This window comes from Pristis pectinata, chromosome 6 (assembly GCF_009764475.1).
Source record: "Pristis pectinata isolate sPriPec2 chromosome 6, sPriPec2.1.pri, whole genome shotgun sequence".
Lineage (NCBI taxonomy): Eukaryota > Metazoa > Chordata > Chondrichthyes > Rhinopristiformes > Pristidae > Pristis > Pristis pectinata.
In genome coordinates this window covers 109,961,527-109,979,883 of record NC_067410.1, presented here as the reverse complement: position 1 = coordinate 109,979,883, position 18,357 = coordinate 109,961,527, and the positions used below count along the sequence as shown (strand labels likewise).

At 49.3% G+C, this 18,357-nt stretch overlaps 1 protein-coding gene across 2 annotated transcripts in view; it reads left to right on the top strand.

The window, feature by feature from the left end:
• The first annotated feature begins 1,465 nt into the window (after positions 1 to 1,465).
• Positions 1,466 to 18,357, top strand: part of LOC127571990 (segment polarity protein dishevelled homolog DVL-3) — a 147,542-nt gene continuing 130,650 nt past the window's right edge. Inside the window, exon 1 of one of the 2 annotated variants that reach the window (XM_052018791.1) lies at positions 1,466 to 2,145. In XM_052018791.1, coding sequence (XP_051874751.1) covers positions 1,985 to 2,145 — 161 coding nt within the window. In that variant the 5' untranslated portion in view covers positions 1,466 to 1,984. The remainder of the gene's footprint in view (positions 2,146 to 18,357) is intronic. The other variant, XM_052018790.1, reaches the window with a different exon arrangement.

The window sequence follows — 18,357 nt, the reverse complement described above, 5'->3', positions numbered from 1 at the left end:
TCTTCCCCTCCGCCATCAGATTTCTGAACGGTCCATGAACCCATGAACACTACCTCGTTATTCCTCTTTTGCACTATTCATTTACTTTTGTAACTTATAGTAATTTTTATGTATTTATGTCTTGCACTATACTGCTGCCACAAAACAACAAATTTCACAATATATGTCAGTGATAATAAACCTGGTTCTGGTAAATTGTTAAATTGGTTTATTATTGTCACATGTACCAAGGTACAGTGGAAAACTTTGTTCTGCATCCCATCCATACAGATAGATTCATTACACAGTGCATTGAGCTGGTACAAGGGAAAACAATAACTGAATGCAAGAATAAAGTGTTACAGTTACAGAGAAAGTGCAGCGCAGGCAGACAATAAGGTGCAAGACCATAACGAGGTAGACTGTGAGGTGAGAGGGGGAAAGTATAAAGGAGATTTGTGGGGCATGATTTTTTTTTACACAGAGAGGGTAGGTGCCTGAACAGGCTGCCAGGGAGCTGGTGGAAGCAGATACGACAGTGATGTTTAAGAGTTTAGGCAGACAGGGGATGGAGGGATATGGATGATGTGCAGGCAGATGAGAATAGTTTGGACTGGCATCATAGAACATAGAACAATATAGCACAAAACAGGCCCTTCAGCCCACAATGTTGTGCTGACCTTTAAACCTCGCCTAAGACTATCTAACCCCTTCCTCCCACATATCCCTCTATTTTAAATTCCTCCATATGCTTATCTAACAATCTCTTGAATTTGACCAATGTACCTGCCTCCACCACCACCCCAGGCAGTGCATTCCATGCCCCAACCGCTCTCTGGGTAAAAAACCTCCCTCTGATATCTTCCTTGAACTTCTCACCCATTACTTTGAAGCCATGCCCTCTTGTATTGAGCATTGGTGCCCTGGGAAAGAGGTGCTGGCTGTCCACTCTATCTATTCCTCTTAATATTTTGTGCACCTCTATCATGTCTCCTCTCATCCTCCTTCTCTCCAAAGAGTAAAGCCCTAGCTCCCTTAGTCTCTCCTGCCCAAATCATGTTGGGCATAGACAGCGTGGGCAGAAGGGTCTGTTCCCGTCCTGTACTGTTCCACGTTCTGGAATGAATGACCTCCTCCCGCTTCTAATTCCAATGTGGAAGCGCAATTTCCCTCCTCAACACCCAGGGAGCACCTTCACGACAAGGATTGGCAGCTCACCTCTACAAGGCGCTGGCAATAAACCTCTACAAGGGGCTTGGCAACGCCCACGTCCTGTGGCAGTATCAATAAACGTGCTGGAACCCGGCAGAATGTGCCCCCTACCCGGGACGGAGCAACGCTCCACATTGTTTGGCGTGGGGAGGTGTTGGGTGGGTAACCACAGCCCTCCTCCTACAAGGGCCGATTCTTTTTTTTATTTCTACCAACCCCCCCCCCCCCCCCACCCCGCATTGAAGCGTCGGGTGGAATCCGTCGAGCCCGCAGCCCTGGCACCGAGCGGCGGGGAGGGGAGGTGAGGCGAGGCGGCGGTGCCAGCTGGCAGGCCGGGCGGGCACAGGCGCCGTGACGGGCGGCGGCCGCTCCCCTCGCCGTCTGATTGGGGCTCGGGGTCGCCGCTGGCAGCCGCTGGGCGGAGCACTGGGCCTGGGCTTGCGGGGGCCGAAGGATACAAAGTATCGGGGCCGGAGAAAGGAGGAGCTCGGCGGGGAGGGGGGGGGGACAGAAAGAAAAGGGGGGGGATACAAAGTATCGGCCGATCGGCGGCGGGGGATACGAAGTATCGGCCGATCGGCGGCGGGGGATACAAAGTATCGGCCGATCGGCGGCGGGGGATACAAAGTATCGGCCGACCTGCGGCGGGGGATACGAAGTATCGGCCGGCGAAGCGGGCGCGATCGGCGGCCTGGGAGATACAAAGTATCGAGAGGCAGAAGGCAGGCCCGGCGAAGGGGAGATTGCAGGGCGGCCTCTCCGAGGCTCGGAGCCCGAGCTCCGGCGGGCGACCATGGGCGAGACCAAGATCATCTACCACATCGACGAGCAGGAGACGCCGTACCTGGTGAAGCTGCCGCTGGCCGCCGAGCGCGTCACCCTGGCCGACTTCAAGCAGGTGCTGAACAAACCCAACTACAAGTTTTTCTTCAAATCCATGGACCAGGACTTCGGGTGAGAGCCGGGGCCCGGGTATTGGTGGGGGTGGGGGGGGGATCCGGGGGGGGGGGGGGGAGACGAGAGGGGATCGGGTGGGGTGCGGGGGGGATCCGGGGGGGGTGGTGAGGAAGAGCTGAGAGGAGATCGGGGTGGGGGGGGGAGTGGAGGGAGGGCCGAGAGAGAGGGAGAGGGGATCTGGGGGGAGGGGAGGGATAGCGAGAGGGGAGCCGGGGAAAAGAGAGCGGGGGTGAGAGGAGAGGCAGAGGGGAGGGGAGAGAGGGAGAGGGGGGAGGCCAGAGGGAGAGGGAGGAGGCAGAGGGAGAGGGGGGAGGCAGAGAGAGGGGAGGCAGGGGCAGAGAGAGAGATGGGGAAAGGGGGGCAGAGAGAGAGGGGGCAGAGAGAGGGGAGAGGGAGTGGGAGGAGGGAGAGAGAGAGTGGAGGAGAGAGAGAGTGGGGGTGGGAGAGAGAGAGTGGGAGAAGGGGGAGTAGAGGCATGGGGGTGGGGAGTAGAGGCAGAGATGGGGGAGAGTTGGTGAAGAGGGAGATTCGGGCCAGGACGAGAAGTTGGGAGAGACGGGAGCTGGAGCCGGGGAACCAGCCCCAACCCCACGGCCTGCTGTTGTTTTGATGCCCGGCCATGAGTTTGGCCCTTTGGCCGGGCGTTGGCTCTGAAGCCGGGGCTTGGAGTTGACGTTACAGCCGACCAGTGGCTCCCTCTGTGCTCAGGGAATGAGTCTCCTGTTCATTGCCCGGGGTTGGGGCGATCTCGGGGACGGGACCGGTGAGGTCCCTCCAGCCGACGCCTGGGACCCCCCAACCCCCATTTTATTTTTCTCCCCCTGGAACCAAGGCCCGGGGGGCGAACAGGCCACTGCTGCCCACAGCCCCCGGCTCCGGGCTGGGGCAAGATCACCCCGGCTCCAGGCTGACAGTTCCTCCGGTCCTGTCTCTTCATTTGTCCCGGGACTGGAGGCTCTTGGCACGGGCTGAGGCGGAGCCCTTGGCCCGGGGCCGGAGGGTTAGGGAGAGTCCCCGGGACCCGAGGTCTCTCCCAAGCCCCCCATCAGTGCAGGAAAAATGGCGGAGCCTCTTTGTGTGGGACTGTCTGCTGAGTGTCCGGTGTATTTCTGCAATGGGGCCGAGTATTCCCCGGCGGCTGGGAGCCGGGCTTTCCCGGGACAGGAGATCCGGGAGCTGCGGTCTGGAGGAAGCCTAGCCCGGCGGCTGGGGCCTGGGACACCGTCCCAGTCTGACAGCTCGCTGGCTGCTTCTGAAACCTCCCATCGCGGCTGCAGTTTCACTGAAACCCCCGTTTGGGGAAAAGGCAGCGGTGTTGCCTTCCTGAAGAGAAACTTTAAACCCGGTCAAGTGTGGTCCGAACCCAGACCAGCGAGCCAGCAATGTGAGGGTCCCAGCAGAGGCGAGGGTGGGGAAGGCTTAGAGAGAGTGCAAAGGCCAGGAGAGTCACAAATGACCAGAATTAGAGCAACAAATAATCTGCTGGGGGAACTCAGCGGGTCCAAACGCTGGATCAGGGCTACAATCAGACCCTTTGGATGATTCCTTTCCGTCCACAGAAGCTGCTGGACCCTCTGAGTTCCTCCAGCAGACTGTGTGTTGCTCCAGATTCCAGCGTCTGTGGTCTCTGGTCCGAATTAGAATGAGGTTTATTATCGCTGACATATGTTGTGAAACTTGTTGTTTTGTGGCAGCAATGCAGTGCAAGACATAAAGACGTAAAAAATTACTATAAGTTACAAAAATAAATAAATAGTGCAAAAGAGGAATAACAAGGTAGTGTTCATGAACCGTTCAGAGATCCGAGAAGCTGTTCCTGAATCATTTAGTGTAGGTCATCGGGCTCCTGTACCTCCTCCCCGATGGTAGTAACGGGAAGAATCACCACTGACTGTACTTAAACAAGAGCTGGGGGCCAATATTTATCCCTCAAACCCACATTATCTGGTATATAAAGTGCAGGGGGAGTGGAACAAACTCAAAGGGATGAATGGCTGCCCCCCTGAGGTGGTGTCACACTGTGATTCTGTCGTCACACTCTTGTGTCTTAGGATCTTGCTGTACACAAATGGAAAGTTGACTTCTGATGCAGGGTTTCACCCTGAAACGTTGACAGTTCCTCTCCCCCCGCCCCCCCCCCCCCACCCACCCACACAGATGCTGCTCGACCCGCTGAGTTCCTCCAGCAGATTGTGTGTTGCTCCAGATTCCAGTGTCTGTGGTCTCTTGTGTCTGGGTGAACTCAGCTGGTCAGGTGGCAGGAAAAGGACTGTCGACATTTAAGAGGTAGAATTAGAGAAACACAGAAATCTGAAGATAAATGGTAATTGGTTTATTGTTGTCACATGTACCGAGGTACAGTGAAAAACTTTGTTTGAGTGCCATCCAGACAGATCATTCCAAACATAACTCTGGTTAGGCCGCATTTAGAGTACTGTGTGCAATTCTGGTCATTTCACTATAGGAAGGATGTCGAGGCTTTAGAGAGGGTGCAGAGGAGGTTTACCAGGATGCTGCCTGGATTAGAGGGCATGTGCTATCAGGAGAGGCTGGACAAACTTGGGCTCTTTCCTCTGGAGCAGTGGAGGCTGAGGGGTGATCTGTTGGAAGTGTATAAAATGATGAGGGGCATAGATAGGGTGGACAAGCAATATCTTTTCCCCATTATTGAGCAATCCAATACCAGAGGGCATGCATGTAAGGCGAGAGGGGGTAGGTTCAGAACAGACGTGAGGGGTACATTTTTTACTGAGAGAGTGGTGGATGCCTGGAATGTGTTGCCTGATAGGGTGGTGGAGGCAAATTCATTGGGGGCTTTTAAGAGGGGCTTGGATGGACACATGAATGAGAGGAAAATGGAGGGATATGTAGGTAGGAGGGATTAGCTATGTCGGCACAACATTGTGGGCCAAAGGGCCTGTCCTGTGCTATACTGTTCTATGTTCTATAGGTACATCGAGGTAGTACAAAGGGAAAAACAGTAATACTGACCAGCATGGAGCAACACACAAAATGCTGGAGGAACTCAGTGGGTCAGGCTGCCTCTGTGGAGCAAAATGGACAGTCGACATTTAGGTTTGACCAGAAATGTTGACTGTCCATTCCCTTCCAGAGATGCTGCCTGACCTGCTGAGTTCCTCCAGCATTTCCTGCATTGCTCCAGATTTGCAGCATCTACAACCTTCTCGTGTCTCCACACTGGTCAGTATGGCCGTAGTGGGCCGAAGGGCCTGTCTGAGTAGGTTTCTACGGTTGCAGAGACAGGGAGGGTGAGGCCAAGATGCAAGCTCTCAGGTCGGGAATGGAGAGGGAACAATCTAGCGGTCAGGCGTTTAGAAAGGTAAACGTCCTCCTTGCAGATCAAGGGCAGAATAAAGTGAGTGGTCCAGAAATAGGCTGCCCTCGCCCCCTCTGTCGAAAGGGCTGCCCCGCATCTTGTCTCCAGCACAGACACTGTCCTTCTGCAGCTGCTTCTGTTTATTTGTAGTGGTGGCTGGCCAAGAGGGTGGGGTTTCACCTTCTCCCCTCCACTGGGACCTTGGTGAAGAGTTGCAGGTGTGCACAATGTCCAGCCGGTGGTCACCCACCCCTTTGTTAGGAGTGTTCCAAACTTGGGTGCGACCTGCGCTGTTGGGCACAGTTCAGTACAGGTCTGCCAACATGTAACATTGGCTCAGTAAGGGTGGTACTGGTCAGTCATTGTATTTCAGTGGATGCAGTGCTGTGAAGAAGTTTGCCAATGTGTGGTGCTGGAGTACAGTGCAGTGTGCCTCTGTGTTATGACATTTTGAGTAATGGGATTCCCTCCTCATGGAATTCCCAAATCACTACCAAAAAGTTTTCAGATACAACTAAGAATTGCCATGTGAGGGGGAAAAAAATAACTAAACACAAAATGCGGAATAAATAAATTTTGTCAAGGGTCTGCGTTATGGAAAATTGCGATGGAGATGTTTTCCGAGGAATGAAACCCCGAAACCCCTTTGTAATGCAGAGGTGTGCTGTACTGGTAGGTACCAGTCACGCACTATTACACTGATGTGGTACGGGTGGGGACAAGTCTTTCCGTGGATAAGGCTGTAATACCTGCAGTGGATGTCTATTTGCCATGATATCAGTGATGGTTACAGGTCCGTCACTGTGTAACCACTGTATGAAGTGCAGTTGCAAGAAGGAAACCAGAACAATTTGTAGTTGAACAGCCTCTTTTTCTGTATGGTAAAACATCCTTGCATATCAGAATCAGAATTATTATCACTGACTTATATGAGGTGAAATGTATTGTTTTGCATCAGCAGTACAGTGCAAAGACATAAAATTACTATAAATTACAAAAATAAAAAAAAGCGCAAAAGAAAAAGGAACAGTGAGGTCGTGTTCCTGGGTTCATGGACTGTTCAGAAATCCGATGGCGGAGGGGAAGAAGCTGCCTGAATCTTCTGAATTATTGAGTGTGGGTCTTCAGGCTCCTGTACCTCCTGCCCGATGGTAGTAACGAGAAGAGGGCATGTCACGGATGGTGAGGGTCCTTAGTGATGGATGCCGCCACCTTGAGGCACTGCCTCTTGAAGATGTCCTTGATGGTGGGGAGGGTTGTGTCTGTGATGGAGCTGGCTGAGTCTACAACCTTCTGCAGCTTCTTGCGATTCTGCGCATTGGAGCCTCCATACCAAGGGGCTGATGCAACCAGTCAGAATGATCTCCACCGTACATCTATAGAAATTAGAAAGAATCGTTGGTGACATAACAAATCTCCTCACACTCGTAATGAAATAGAGCCACTGGTGTGCATTTTTCATGACTGCATGAATGCGTTGGGCCCAGGATAGATCCTCCGAGATGTTGACGCCCAGGACTAGATTGGATAATGAACTAATGGACCAATGTGTTGGCAGAAGAGATCAATTTTAAGGAGAGGAGAGTCTTAAAGGAAGAGAAAGAGGTAGAATTATGGAGGGGGATAGGGAGAGAATTCCTGAAGGCCCCGTTCCCAATTTTGGATTAAGAAATTTCGTAGAGATCGTAACCAAGGGAGCACACAGATTTTGGCATTGTGGAGCTGGAGGAAGTTGCAGACTTTGGAAGGAATCAGAATTAGGTTTATTACCACTGACTTATGACATGAAATTTGTTGTTCTCCTGCAGCAGTACAGTGCAAAGATATTTATACATAAAAATCTATAAATTACAAAAGTAAATAAATAGTGCAACAAAAAAGGAATAACGAGGTAGTGTTCATGGGTTCACGGACCATTCAGAAATCTGATGGCGGAGGGGAAGAAGCTGTTCCTGAATCGTTGAGTGTGGGTCTTCAGGCTCCTGTACCTCCTCCCTGAAGCTAGTAAGAGAAGGAGGTACGTCCCGGGTTGTGAGGGTCCTTGGTGATGGATGCTGCCTTCTTGAGGCACCACCTCTTGAAGATGGAAAGAATGGAAGGGGTGAGGTGTCCAGGGATTTGACTGCAGAGAAGGAACATTTTAAAACTGAGACATTACCAGACCAGAAACCACTGCTGACAGTGGTGAATGATGAGCAACGTCAACTTCCATTTATCTTACACTTTAACGCAACAAAATCCCCCTCCCAGGGCACTTTACAGGAGGACTGTCAAACTAGGACCGACATTGAGGCAAATATCGGGGCAGCTAACTAAAATCTCGGTCAAAGAGCTCGGTATTGAGGAGGAGAGGAAGGTGATGAGATTTATGGAGAGGATTCCAGAGCTTGGGATGGTCGCAGCTGAAGGCCAGGTTTGCAGTAGTGGAGCAATTGATATGGGCATGATAAAGAGGTCAGAATTGGAATCACACTGAGATCTCAAGAGGGCTGGAGGAGATAACGGAGGCAGAGAGGAGCGAGGCTGTGGAGGAATTTGAAAGCAAAGGCTAGTTCCAGGAGTGTGTTGAAATAGTCAAGTGTAAAGGTAGCAAAGGCAAGAAGGAAGATTTCAGTGCTTGGGGGTCAAAGTCAGGTGATGTTAAGGAGGTAATCTTGATAATGAAGTTCACCTGTAAGACAAACCTGATACCAAGCCTGTGGACAGTTTGATTCTGTTTCAAACATTTGTAAGGCAAACATCTGTAAGAATCAGTGGCCCAAGACTCCAATTTGAAAAAAGGGATTCAAGACAACAGCCTTGATCCTCCAAGTATTTAGTTGGAGGAAATTCTGCCAGCAGGCGCGGTAGTGTAGCGGTTAGTATAACGCTATTACAGCGCCAGCAGCCCAGGTTCAATTCCGACCGCTGTCTGTAAGGAATTTGTACATTCTCCCCGTGTCTACGTGGGTTTCCTCCGGGTGCTCCAGTTTCCTCCCACATAACGTACGGGTTAGGAAGTTGTGGGCATGCTATGTTGGCACCGGAAGCGTGGCGACACTTGCGGGCTGCCCCCAGAACACTCTACGCAAAAGATGCATTTCACTGTGTGTTTTGAAGTACCTGTGACTATTAAAGGAATCTTATCTTATCTGGGCAGGCAGTCTGACACGTTGTCGGCAGTGGAGGGTTTGAGGGACGTGTTGGTGAGAGGGAGTCGGGTGTCATCAGCACGCGTAAGTCAACTGATGCAGTGATTTCCAATGTTGCAGGAGGGTGGCGTGTAGGTGGGAAACAGGAGGTGGGGGAGTGCTCAGAAACGGGTGTCTGCAGGGTGGGAGGTGTCACCAGAGGTGTAGGAAGCGACACCATTGACGGCAGTTCTCTAACTGTGACTGGTTGGTTAAGGGTGCAGAGCAGCTTGGGGGCCTGACTGCATTACTCTGGCCCGTTTCTTCTGACGGAACAGGACACCTCCGGTCCGACCTAACTGCGTAATCAAAGCAGAAAAAGTTGGGAACGCTTTGCAGGTCGGACAGCAATCGTGGAAAGGGAGGAAAATTTAACGTTTTACGTTGAAGACCATTCGTCAGAAAGCTGCCTGACGTGCTGAGTGTTTCCGGCAACTGCAGTTTTATTTGAGATTTTTCACCTACCCAACTTGGTGACTGGTGGAGAACTGTTAAGAACACAGAACAGTACAGCACTGGACAGGCCATTCGGCCCACAATGTTGTGCCGATCTTGATGCCAATTTACACTAGATGTCCTCCTCCTGTGTATCATCCACATCCCTCCATTCCCTTCATACTCATGTGTTGAAGAGGATGGTGTGCTCAGCCATAGCAAAGGCCATTCACAGGCCGAGAAGGGGTAAACTATCATTCTCGTGGTCACATGGGACGGGGTCGCAATCTGAAGCGTGGTGTCTCAGTTGTGCTCAGAGGTTGGTGGGTGAGGAGATCCATGTAGGATCTGATAAGAATGGGAGACATTTAAAATCCCAAGAGTAAGGGACCCAGAATGGAGTACCCATGATCTGAAGTTTACAGAGGGTGGGAGGATTCTCAGAAGTAGCTGCATCTAGATGTAACAAAGATTGTGTTTAAAAATTTTATTAAACAGAACTACGCTGGAAACACAGGCTGCATCTGTGGAGAGGCAATCAGAGTTAAAATTTCAGGTCAATGACCCTTCATCAGCACTGATTTTTGAAGGGTCTTTGAGCTGGAATGTTAACTCTTTCTCTCTCCACAGATGCTGAGTGTTTCCGACAGTTTCCTGTTTGTATTTGGTAAATTGGTTTATTATTGTCACATGTACTGAGGTACAGTGAAAAACTTGTCTTGCAAACAGAACAATTCATTACACGGTGCACTGAGGCAGTACAAGGACAAACAATAATAGAATGCAGAATAAAGTGTCACAGTTACAGAGAAAGTGCAGTGCAGACAGACAATAAGGTGCAAGGCCAGGATGAGGTAGATTGTGAGATCAAGAATCCATCTTATCGTACTAGGGAACCGTTCAATAGTCTTATAACAGCGGGATAGAAGCTGTCCTTGAGCCTGGTGGTACGTGCTTTCAGGCTTTTGTATCTTCTGCCTGAGGGGAGAAGAGAGAATGTCCGGGAGTTTTCAGATGAGAATTCAGCTCGAGTCATACAGCATAGAAACTGGCCCTTCAGCCCAACTCGTCCATGCTGACCATGGTGCTAGTTCCAATCGCCTGCCTTTGACCCATGTCCCTCCAAACCCCTCCTATCTACGAACATTCCAAATGTCTTTTTAATGTTGTTGTTAAGCTTGTGTGGATCCAAGTGAGGAAATGTGTCACCGGGATTTTTGCTCTGACCTTTGTGTCAGCTTGGCTCAGTTCGAAGAACTGCTGTCACACTGATAACTAGAACCCGCAGTCACATGTTCTAATTCCAGACCACGCTCACAGAATTAAAGTCTCCTGTGAGTCTGCTGGCTGTGGTGTTTAATGAGTTTTAGCCATCACGACACGGTGCACAGGATGAAGTACTAAATGAATAATCTCAGATCAGAGGTCAATGGGTGGCCAGTAGAAGACAGTAAATTACATTAGGGGGCATGCTGTTATAATTGTACAGAGTCTATGAGGACAGAGATTTGCTCTGTATGTAAGAAATGTCCCTGACTTTGAATTGATTTAACACCTTACAACTAGAACACAGAAAATAGAGCAGGCCCTTTGGCCCATGATGTTGTGCTGAACTAATTAAACAAAATAAAATGCCTAACTAATCCCTTCTGCCTACACATTGACCATATCCCTCCATTCTCTGTACATCCATATGCCAACCTAAGAGGTCCTTAAACCCCTCTTTCGTATCTGCCTCCACCCCCACCCCAGGCAGCACATTCCAGGCACCCACCACTCTCTGTGTGAAAAAAAACTTGCCCCACACATCTCCTTTGAACTTACCCCCCCCCCCCCCCCCCACCTCACCTTGAATCCATGCCCTCTAGTATTAGACATTTTGCTCCTGGAAAAAAGATACTGCCTGTCTATCTACGCCTCTCATAACTTTATAAACTTTTATCAGGTCTCCCCTCAGCTTCCCTGCTCCAGAGAAAACAGCTCAAGTTTGTCCAACCTCTCCTCATTAAGGCAAGTTCATTTTAAAAAAATCAGTTTTTTGAATGGTGATGCCCATAAAATAAGGTGCATGTGGTCCACAGGGCATGGATATCTGGAACAGTTACAGCTGATTGTGCAGTGTGAGAGATTTCCTGGAATTTCTGTCAGGAAACGATGTGGTGTGGAGGTGGCTGGTGATCCATGACAAGCAGCTTCTGGAATCTCTTGGTCGCTGGCTCTGAATCAAATGCCTTGCAGTCTTTGTGTCTGTGTGTGTGTGTCTGTGTGTGAGAGAGAGTGTGTGATGTGTATGTCTGTGTGTGTGTGTGTGTGTGTGAGAGAGTGTGTGTGGTGTGTGTGTGTGAGGGTGTGTGTGTCTGTGTGTGTGTCTGTGTGTGTGAGAGAGTGTGTGTGTCTGTGTGTGTCTGTGTCTGTGTGAGAGAGAGTGTGTGATGTGTATGTCTGTGTGTGTGTTTGTGTGTCTGTGTGTGTGTGTGTCTGTGTGTGAGAGAAAGTGTGTGATGTGTGTGTGTGAGAGAGTGTGTGTGGTGTTTGTGTGTGTGAGAGAGTGTGGTGTGTGTGAGAGAGTGTGGTGTGTGTGTTGGGGTTTGAATGAAGTACACAGACACTGCTTAGGAAACGGGAGAAGAGTCGTGTCTGCTTCACCACTGAGATAATGGCTTAACTGAATTCGGCCTCAGCTCCACCTTTCTGCCTGCCTCCCATCACTCCCCCCAAAATACACAACAGAAGCTCACGAGTCCCCTGTAGTCCAAAAATCTACATCAGCCTGGAATATGACCTGCTCTTTGTGTTCTGAGGTGGCCGAAGAGTCTGATTGTGGGATCCACAGACTCTATCATGAAGAGACAGGTGGTTGGTTACTTTGGACAGTTTTGAGCTCCTTCCACCATTTATATTTGGCCTCCGCATGCTCCTCTGGTCGAGATTTGAGGTGGAGACACAAGAGGCTACGGATGTTGGAATCTGGAGCAGCAAATAATCTGCAAATCTGGAGGATCTCAGCGGATCAGAATCAGATTTATTATCACTGACATGTGATGCAAGGACGGCACAGTAGCATAGTGGTCAGCACAATGCTTTACAGCGCCAGTGACCCGGGTTCAAATCTGGCCACTGTCTGTAAGGAGTTTGTATGTTCTCCCCGTGTCTGCGTGGGTTTCCTCCGGGTGCTCCGGTTTCCTCCCATTTTCCAAAGATGTACAGGTTAGGAAGTTATGGGCATGCTATGTTGGCGCCGGAAGCGTGGCAACACTTGAGGGCTGCATCCCAAAATCACTACGCAAAAGATGTATTTCACTGTGTGTTTCGATGTACCTGTGACTAATAAAGATCTTGTCTTATATGTGAAATTTGTTGCGACAGCAGTACAGTGCAAGACATAAAATTACTATAAATTACAAAAATTAATAAATAGTGCAAAACAAAGGAATAATGAGGTGGTGTTCATCGATTCATGGACCGTTCAGAAATCTGATGGCTGAGGGGAAGAAGCTGTTCCTGAATCGTTGAGTGTGGGTCTTCAGGCTCCTGTACCTCCTCCCCGATGGTAGTAACGTGAAGAGGGCATGTCCCAGATGGTGAGGGTCCTTAGTGATGGATGCCACCTTCTTGAGGCACCGCCCCTTGAAGATGTCCTCGATGGTGAGGAGGGTTGTGCCCGTGATGGAGCTGGGTGAGTCTGCACTCGAGCAGCATCTGTGGGATGGAGAGGAATTGTTGACGTTTTGGGTCGAAACCCTGCATCAGGACTATGGGTGGAGAAGGAAGGTGGCCATTAAAAAGAAGAGGGGGGCAGCGGCAAGGACAGGGGTCCATGGGTGATTGGTGGTCCGAGGTGGGGTGAAGGATGATGGAATGATCAAGCCAGGTCGGGAAGGAGATTTGAGGCACTCAGTCTCTTGCCAGGTTTTTCTTCTCCATTTGAAGCCGTCACGGGCCAGGGTCTTGAATGAGCTGAAGGAGACTTTTCAGATCTTCCTTGACTTTTCTCTGACCTCCTAGAAATTTCTTGCAGTGGCTGAGCTCAGAGCAGAGCGCTTGTTTCAGTCTTCTAGTGTCGGGCTTGGGGATGATGTGGTTTGTCCATTAGAGATGCTCAGGTGCCCTCAAAATCTTGATCCTCGGGAAAGAACCCTAACATTCATTTATCTATCTTGCCAGTGGATTTGGAGGAATTTAGGGACGTGGTTGGTGGTACCTCTCCAGTACTTTGACGTATCTGTTGTCAATGCTCCTTGTCTCTGAAACACAGAGGATGGTTACCATTGCTGCTCAGTAGGCCATGAGCTTGTGTTAGGCTTCTTAGTCTTGCGCTTTGAACATTCTTTTCCTCATTGCTTAATAACTGGGCTTCCAGTTTTCTGGGGGAGAAAATTCCAAAGATATTTCTTTCATTTCCTTGCGAAGTAGAAGGAAACCATTCAATCCATCGAGTCCATGCTGGCTGTAAGATTAATCCCATTAGCCTGCATTTTTTCTGCCTCCCACCAATTCTCCTGCACTAGGGGTAATTTACAATGGCTGGCTGACCTACCAGGGAGAACATGCAAATCCACACAGACGACACTGGAGGTTAGGACCGAATCTGGGTCACTGGAGTTGTGAGTCAGCAGCACTACCTCCTGCATCACTGTGCTGCCCGAAAGCTGGTGCTCCATCAGACGACTTCAGTTACTAACTGTATCGGTCCATGAAATTTTAATGATCTGTTTACAGTGATCGACAACCCTGTCCTGATGCAGGGTTTCGACCCGAAATGCCAACAATTCCTTTCCTCCCACAGATGCTGCTCGACCCACTGAGTTCTTCCAGCAGATTGTTTGTTGCTCCAGATTCCAGTGTCTGCAGTCTCTTGTGTCTTGACAGGTCTTGTTGGACCTCTGGTGCTTCTAGCTTTACACCAAGTGTTCCAACGCTTCTAGGCCCCAGTTGCCATGGTTTTTCGCCATGCATCTAACTTGGCGGTTTTGCCTTGTCACATCTTCACTGCAACACAGTGATTGGCAGTAACACACAAAGCACTGGTCAGACCACACTTGGAGTATTGTGTTCAGTTCTGGCCATCTCATTATAGGAAGGATGTGGAAGCTTTAGAGAGAGTGCAGAGGAGATTTACCAGGATGCTGCCTGGATTGGAGAGCATGTCTTATGAGGATAGGTTGAGTGAGCTCGGGCTTTTCTCTTTGGAGAGAAGATGAGAGGTGACTTGATAGAGGTGTACAAGATGATAAAGGGCATAGATCGAGTGGACAGTCAGAGACTTCTTCCCAGGACGACAATGGCTAACACAAGGGGGCATAATTTTAAGGTGATTGGAAGAAGGTATAAGGGGGATGTCAGGAGTAAGTTTTTTACACAGAGAGTGGTGGGTGCGTGGAATGCACTGCCGGCAGAGGTTGTGGGGGCAGATACATTAGATAGACACTTGAATGATAGAGAAATGGGGTGCGATGTGGGAGGGAAGGGTTAGATAGATCTTAGAGCAGGATGAAATGGCGGCACAACCTTGTGGGCTGAAGGGCCTGTACTGTACTGTAGTGTTGTATGTTCTATGTTCTAACTCAGCAGGTCAGGCAGCATCTATGGAGGGAAATGGACAATCAATGTTTTGGGTCGAGACCCTTCATCCGGTCCAGATAGTCAAGTCTTTTTCCCCAGGGTGGAAATGTCAAATACTAAAGGGCATAGGATTAAGGTGAGGGGGGAAAGTTTAAAGGAGATTTGCACAGTGTTAGTTTTATCTTACACGGAGAGTGGAACATACTCCTGGGATAGCAACTTTTAAGAGGTCTTTAGACAGACGCATTGAGGGACAGGGAATGGGGGGAGACTGTTGAATGTCAAGATAAGATAAGATAAGATAAAATACCTTTATCAGTCACGTACATTGAAACACACAGTGAAATACATCTTTTGCGTAGAGTGTTCTGGGGGCAGCCCGCAAGTGTCGCCACGCTTCCGGCGCCAACATAGCACGCCCACAACTTCCTAACCCGTACGTCTTTTCGTCCGGAAACCGGAGCACCCGGAGGAAATCCACGCAGACACAGGGAGAACGTACAAACTTCTTACAGACAGCGGCCAGAATTGAAGCCAGGTCGCTGGCGCTGTAATAGCGTTACGCTAACCGCTACACTACCGCACCTGCCAATGTTGTTTGAACTGCTCCGAGCCAGACTTGAGAAAGATGGCAAAGTGAGTTTCTTTCATCTGCCCCAGTCCTGAAGGTGAATGATCCAGTGTGATCGTTGCTCAGTGATTACCACAAGCAGCAGCTTGTACTTGTAACACAAAAAGCTTGAGGGACGCTGGGTCGAGCAGCAGCTACGGAGGGAAATGGACAGTCAACGTTTTGGGTTGAGACCCTTCCATCAGGACCTGATGAAGCGTCTCACTTTGGCTGTCAGTCCTAATGAAGGGCCTCGACCCGAAACATCGACTGTCTGCTTCTCCCCACAGATGCTGCCTGACCTGCTGAGTTCCTCCAGCATTTTGTGTGTTGCTCCAGATTTCCAGCATCTGCAGTTTCCTGTCAGCATGTACTTATGAAATATATTTGCTGCAGTAAAACTTTCTATGATACTTCAGGAACATTTTAAGGCAATGATTTGAGACCAAGCCAATCTAAGAGGTGGTAGAATTGGTGATCAAAGATTTGGTCAAAAGCTGGGGTTTTATTGAATGTCTTAAAGGAAGAGCAGATGGCAGAGAGGCAAAGGGGGTTAGGGGAAGAGAACTTCTGGGGCTTGGGGCTCGGAGCTCAAGTGCGTGGGGAGAAAAGGCCGAGTTCACTCAACCTGCTTTGATAAGGCATGCTCCCCAACCCAGGCAACATCCTTGTAACTCTCCCCTGCACCCTTTCTATGGCTTCCACATCCTTTCTGTAGTGAGGCGACCAGAACTGAGCACAGTACTCCAAGTGGGGTCTGACCAGGTTCCTATATAGCTGCAGTATTACCTCTTGGCTCCTAAATTCAATTCCACGATTGATGCAGGACAATACATCGTATGCCTTCTTAACCACAGAGTCAACCTGCGCAGCCGCTTTGAGTGTCCTATGGACTCAGACCCCAAGATCCCTCTGATCTTCCACACTGCCAAGGGTCTTACCATTAATACTATATTCTGCCATCATTTGACCTACCAAAATGAACCACTTCACACGTCTGGGTTGAACTGCATCTGCCACTTCTCAGTCCAGTTTTGCATCCTATCTATGTCCTTCTGTAACCTCTGACAGCCCTCCATACTATCCACAACACCTCCAACCTTTGTGTCATCAGCAAACTTACTAACCCACCCCTCCACTTCCTCATCCAGGTCATTTATAAAAATCAAAAAGAGTAAGGGTCCCAGAACAGATCCCTGAGGTATACCACTTGCAAGTTGAGAAAAGGCATTAGTGTGAATCGCTTTATTTCTCTGAGTATGAGTGCAATGGGCTGAATGGTGTATCATAAATGTCTATGAGTTGGGATACAGGTCTGAGAAGTTGTTGATGGAAGTGAAGGTCTAGAGTGATGTCTGAGCTTCTCTCTTGAGGTGCTCGGGGTCTGGCCCAGCGGGTGTTGCCACGAGCCAGGCGATGTTATCCAGGTAGCTGCTTCATTGTGAAGCAGAACTGCACAGTGGCACAGCCCGTAAAGCTGCTGCCTAACAGCTCCAGTGACCCAGGTCTGACCTGACCTACAGTGTTGTCTGTGTGAGGATTTTTGGTATTGGTTTATTATTGTCACGTACCGAGGTACAGTGAAAAACTTGTCTTGCATACCGATCATACAGGTCAATTCATTACACAGTGCAGTTACATTGAGTTAGTACAGAGTGCATTGAGGTAGTACAGGTAAAGACGATAACAGTACAGAGTAAAGTGTCACAGCTACAGAGGAAGTGCAGTGCAATAAGGTGCAAGGTCACAGCAAGATAGATTGTGAGGTCATAGTTCATCTCATCGAACTGTTCAATAGTCTTATCCCAGTGAGATAGAAGCTATCCTTGAGCCTGGTGGTACGTGCCTTCAGGCTCCTGTATCTTCTGCCTGATGGGAGAGGAGGGAAGAGAGAATGACCCGGCTGGGTGGGGTCTCTGATTAAGCTGGTTGCTTCACCAGAGCAACGAGAGGTAAAGACAGAGTCCAAGGAAGGGAGACTGGTTTCTGTGACGTGCTGGGCTGTGTCCACAACTCTCTGCAGTTTCTTGCGGTCCTGGGCAGAGCAGTTGCTGTACCAAGCCATGATGCATCCAGAAAGGATGCTTTCTATGGTGCATCTGATTGCCTGGGTTTCCCCTGGGTGCTCCGGTTTCCTCCCTCATCCCAAACACATCTGGCTTGGTAGATTAATTGGCTGCTGTAAATTGCCTTTGGTACATAGGTGAGTGGTTGGGAGTGCGGGGAGTATTGACAGGGAAAAGTCGGGGGGGATTGGGATTGCTCTGTGAACTGTTTGGACTGAAGTACAAAAAGAAGGGCATGAATGGTCCCGAGCAGAGTAGAATTACAGTGAACTGCTTTTCATTCATGGGGTGTGTGCATTGTTGACAACATCAGCATTTATCAGCCATTCCAAATTGCCCTCAAGGCTTGCAGTTCTGTTCTGAATCAACTGTATTACTGAGACCCTGGAGGCTTACCCCTCAGTTTAAAGTCAAACATCTTGGTCAATGTCACGTTACTATGGAGCTTTCTCTGCACAAATCTGCTGCCTCTTCTGAATTCTGCAGAGGCTACACTTCAAAATGGCAGCACTTTGCAACATCCTGAGGTCGTGTATGATATAAATGCAAGACTTTTTATTCTGTGATAGATCCTTGCATCATGTGTGATATGTAATCTCAGTAATGGCATATATTAGCAGTGATGTGACTCCTGGTTAGATGTGCATGGTCATTTCACCCTGAGGCAGAATTACTGATCTGGTAACAGCTCGTAATAGAGATATATTCTGCAGAAATCGCATAAATGTTTTATAGTGAGATGTGGTAACATGGGAGAAGAGGTAATTAAAATGCAGTTTCAAGACCTATCTCTGCTGTTTCATCAGCAGTTTAATCGTTGTCAGAGTGAATTGTGAATCACAGCTTTGTATTAAAGGATCTGTGCACCATACTCCTGCTGTGTGCGTTCTTTTATGTCAGTAACGTTACTGAACTCTCTGTACACTTGTGCATTGTATACTGTACCCAGTGTCCAATACACCAGGGTTCTGTATGTTAACGTTCTGGGTCTGTTTACATTGCCCTGAGTGTCATACAATGTAGAATATT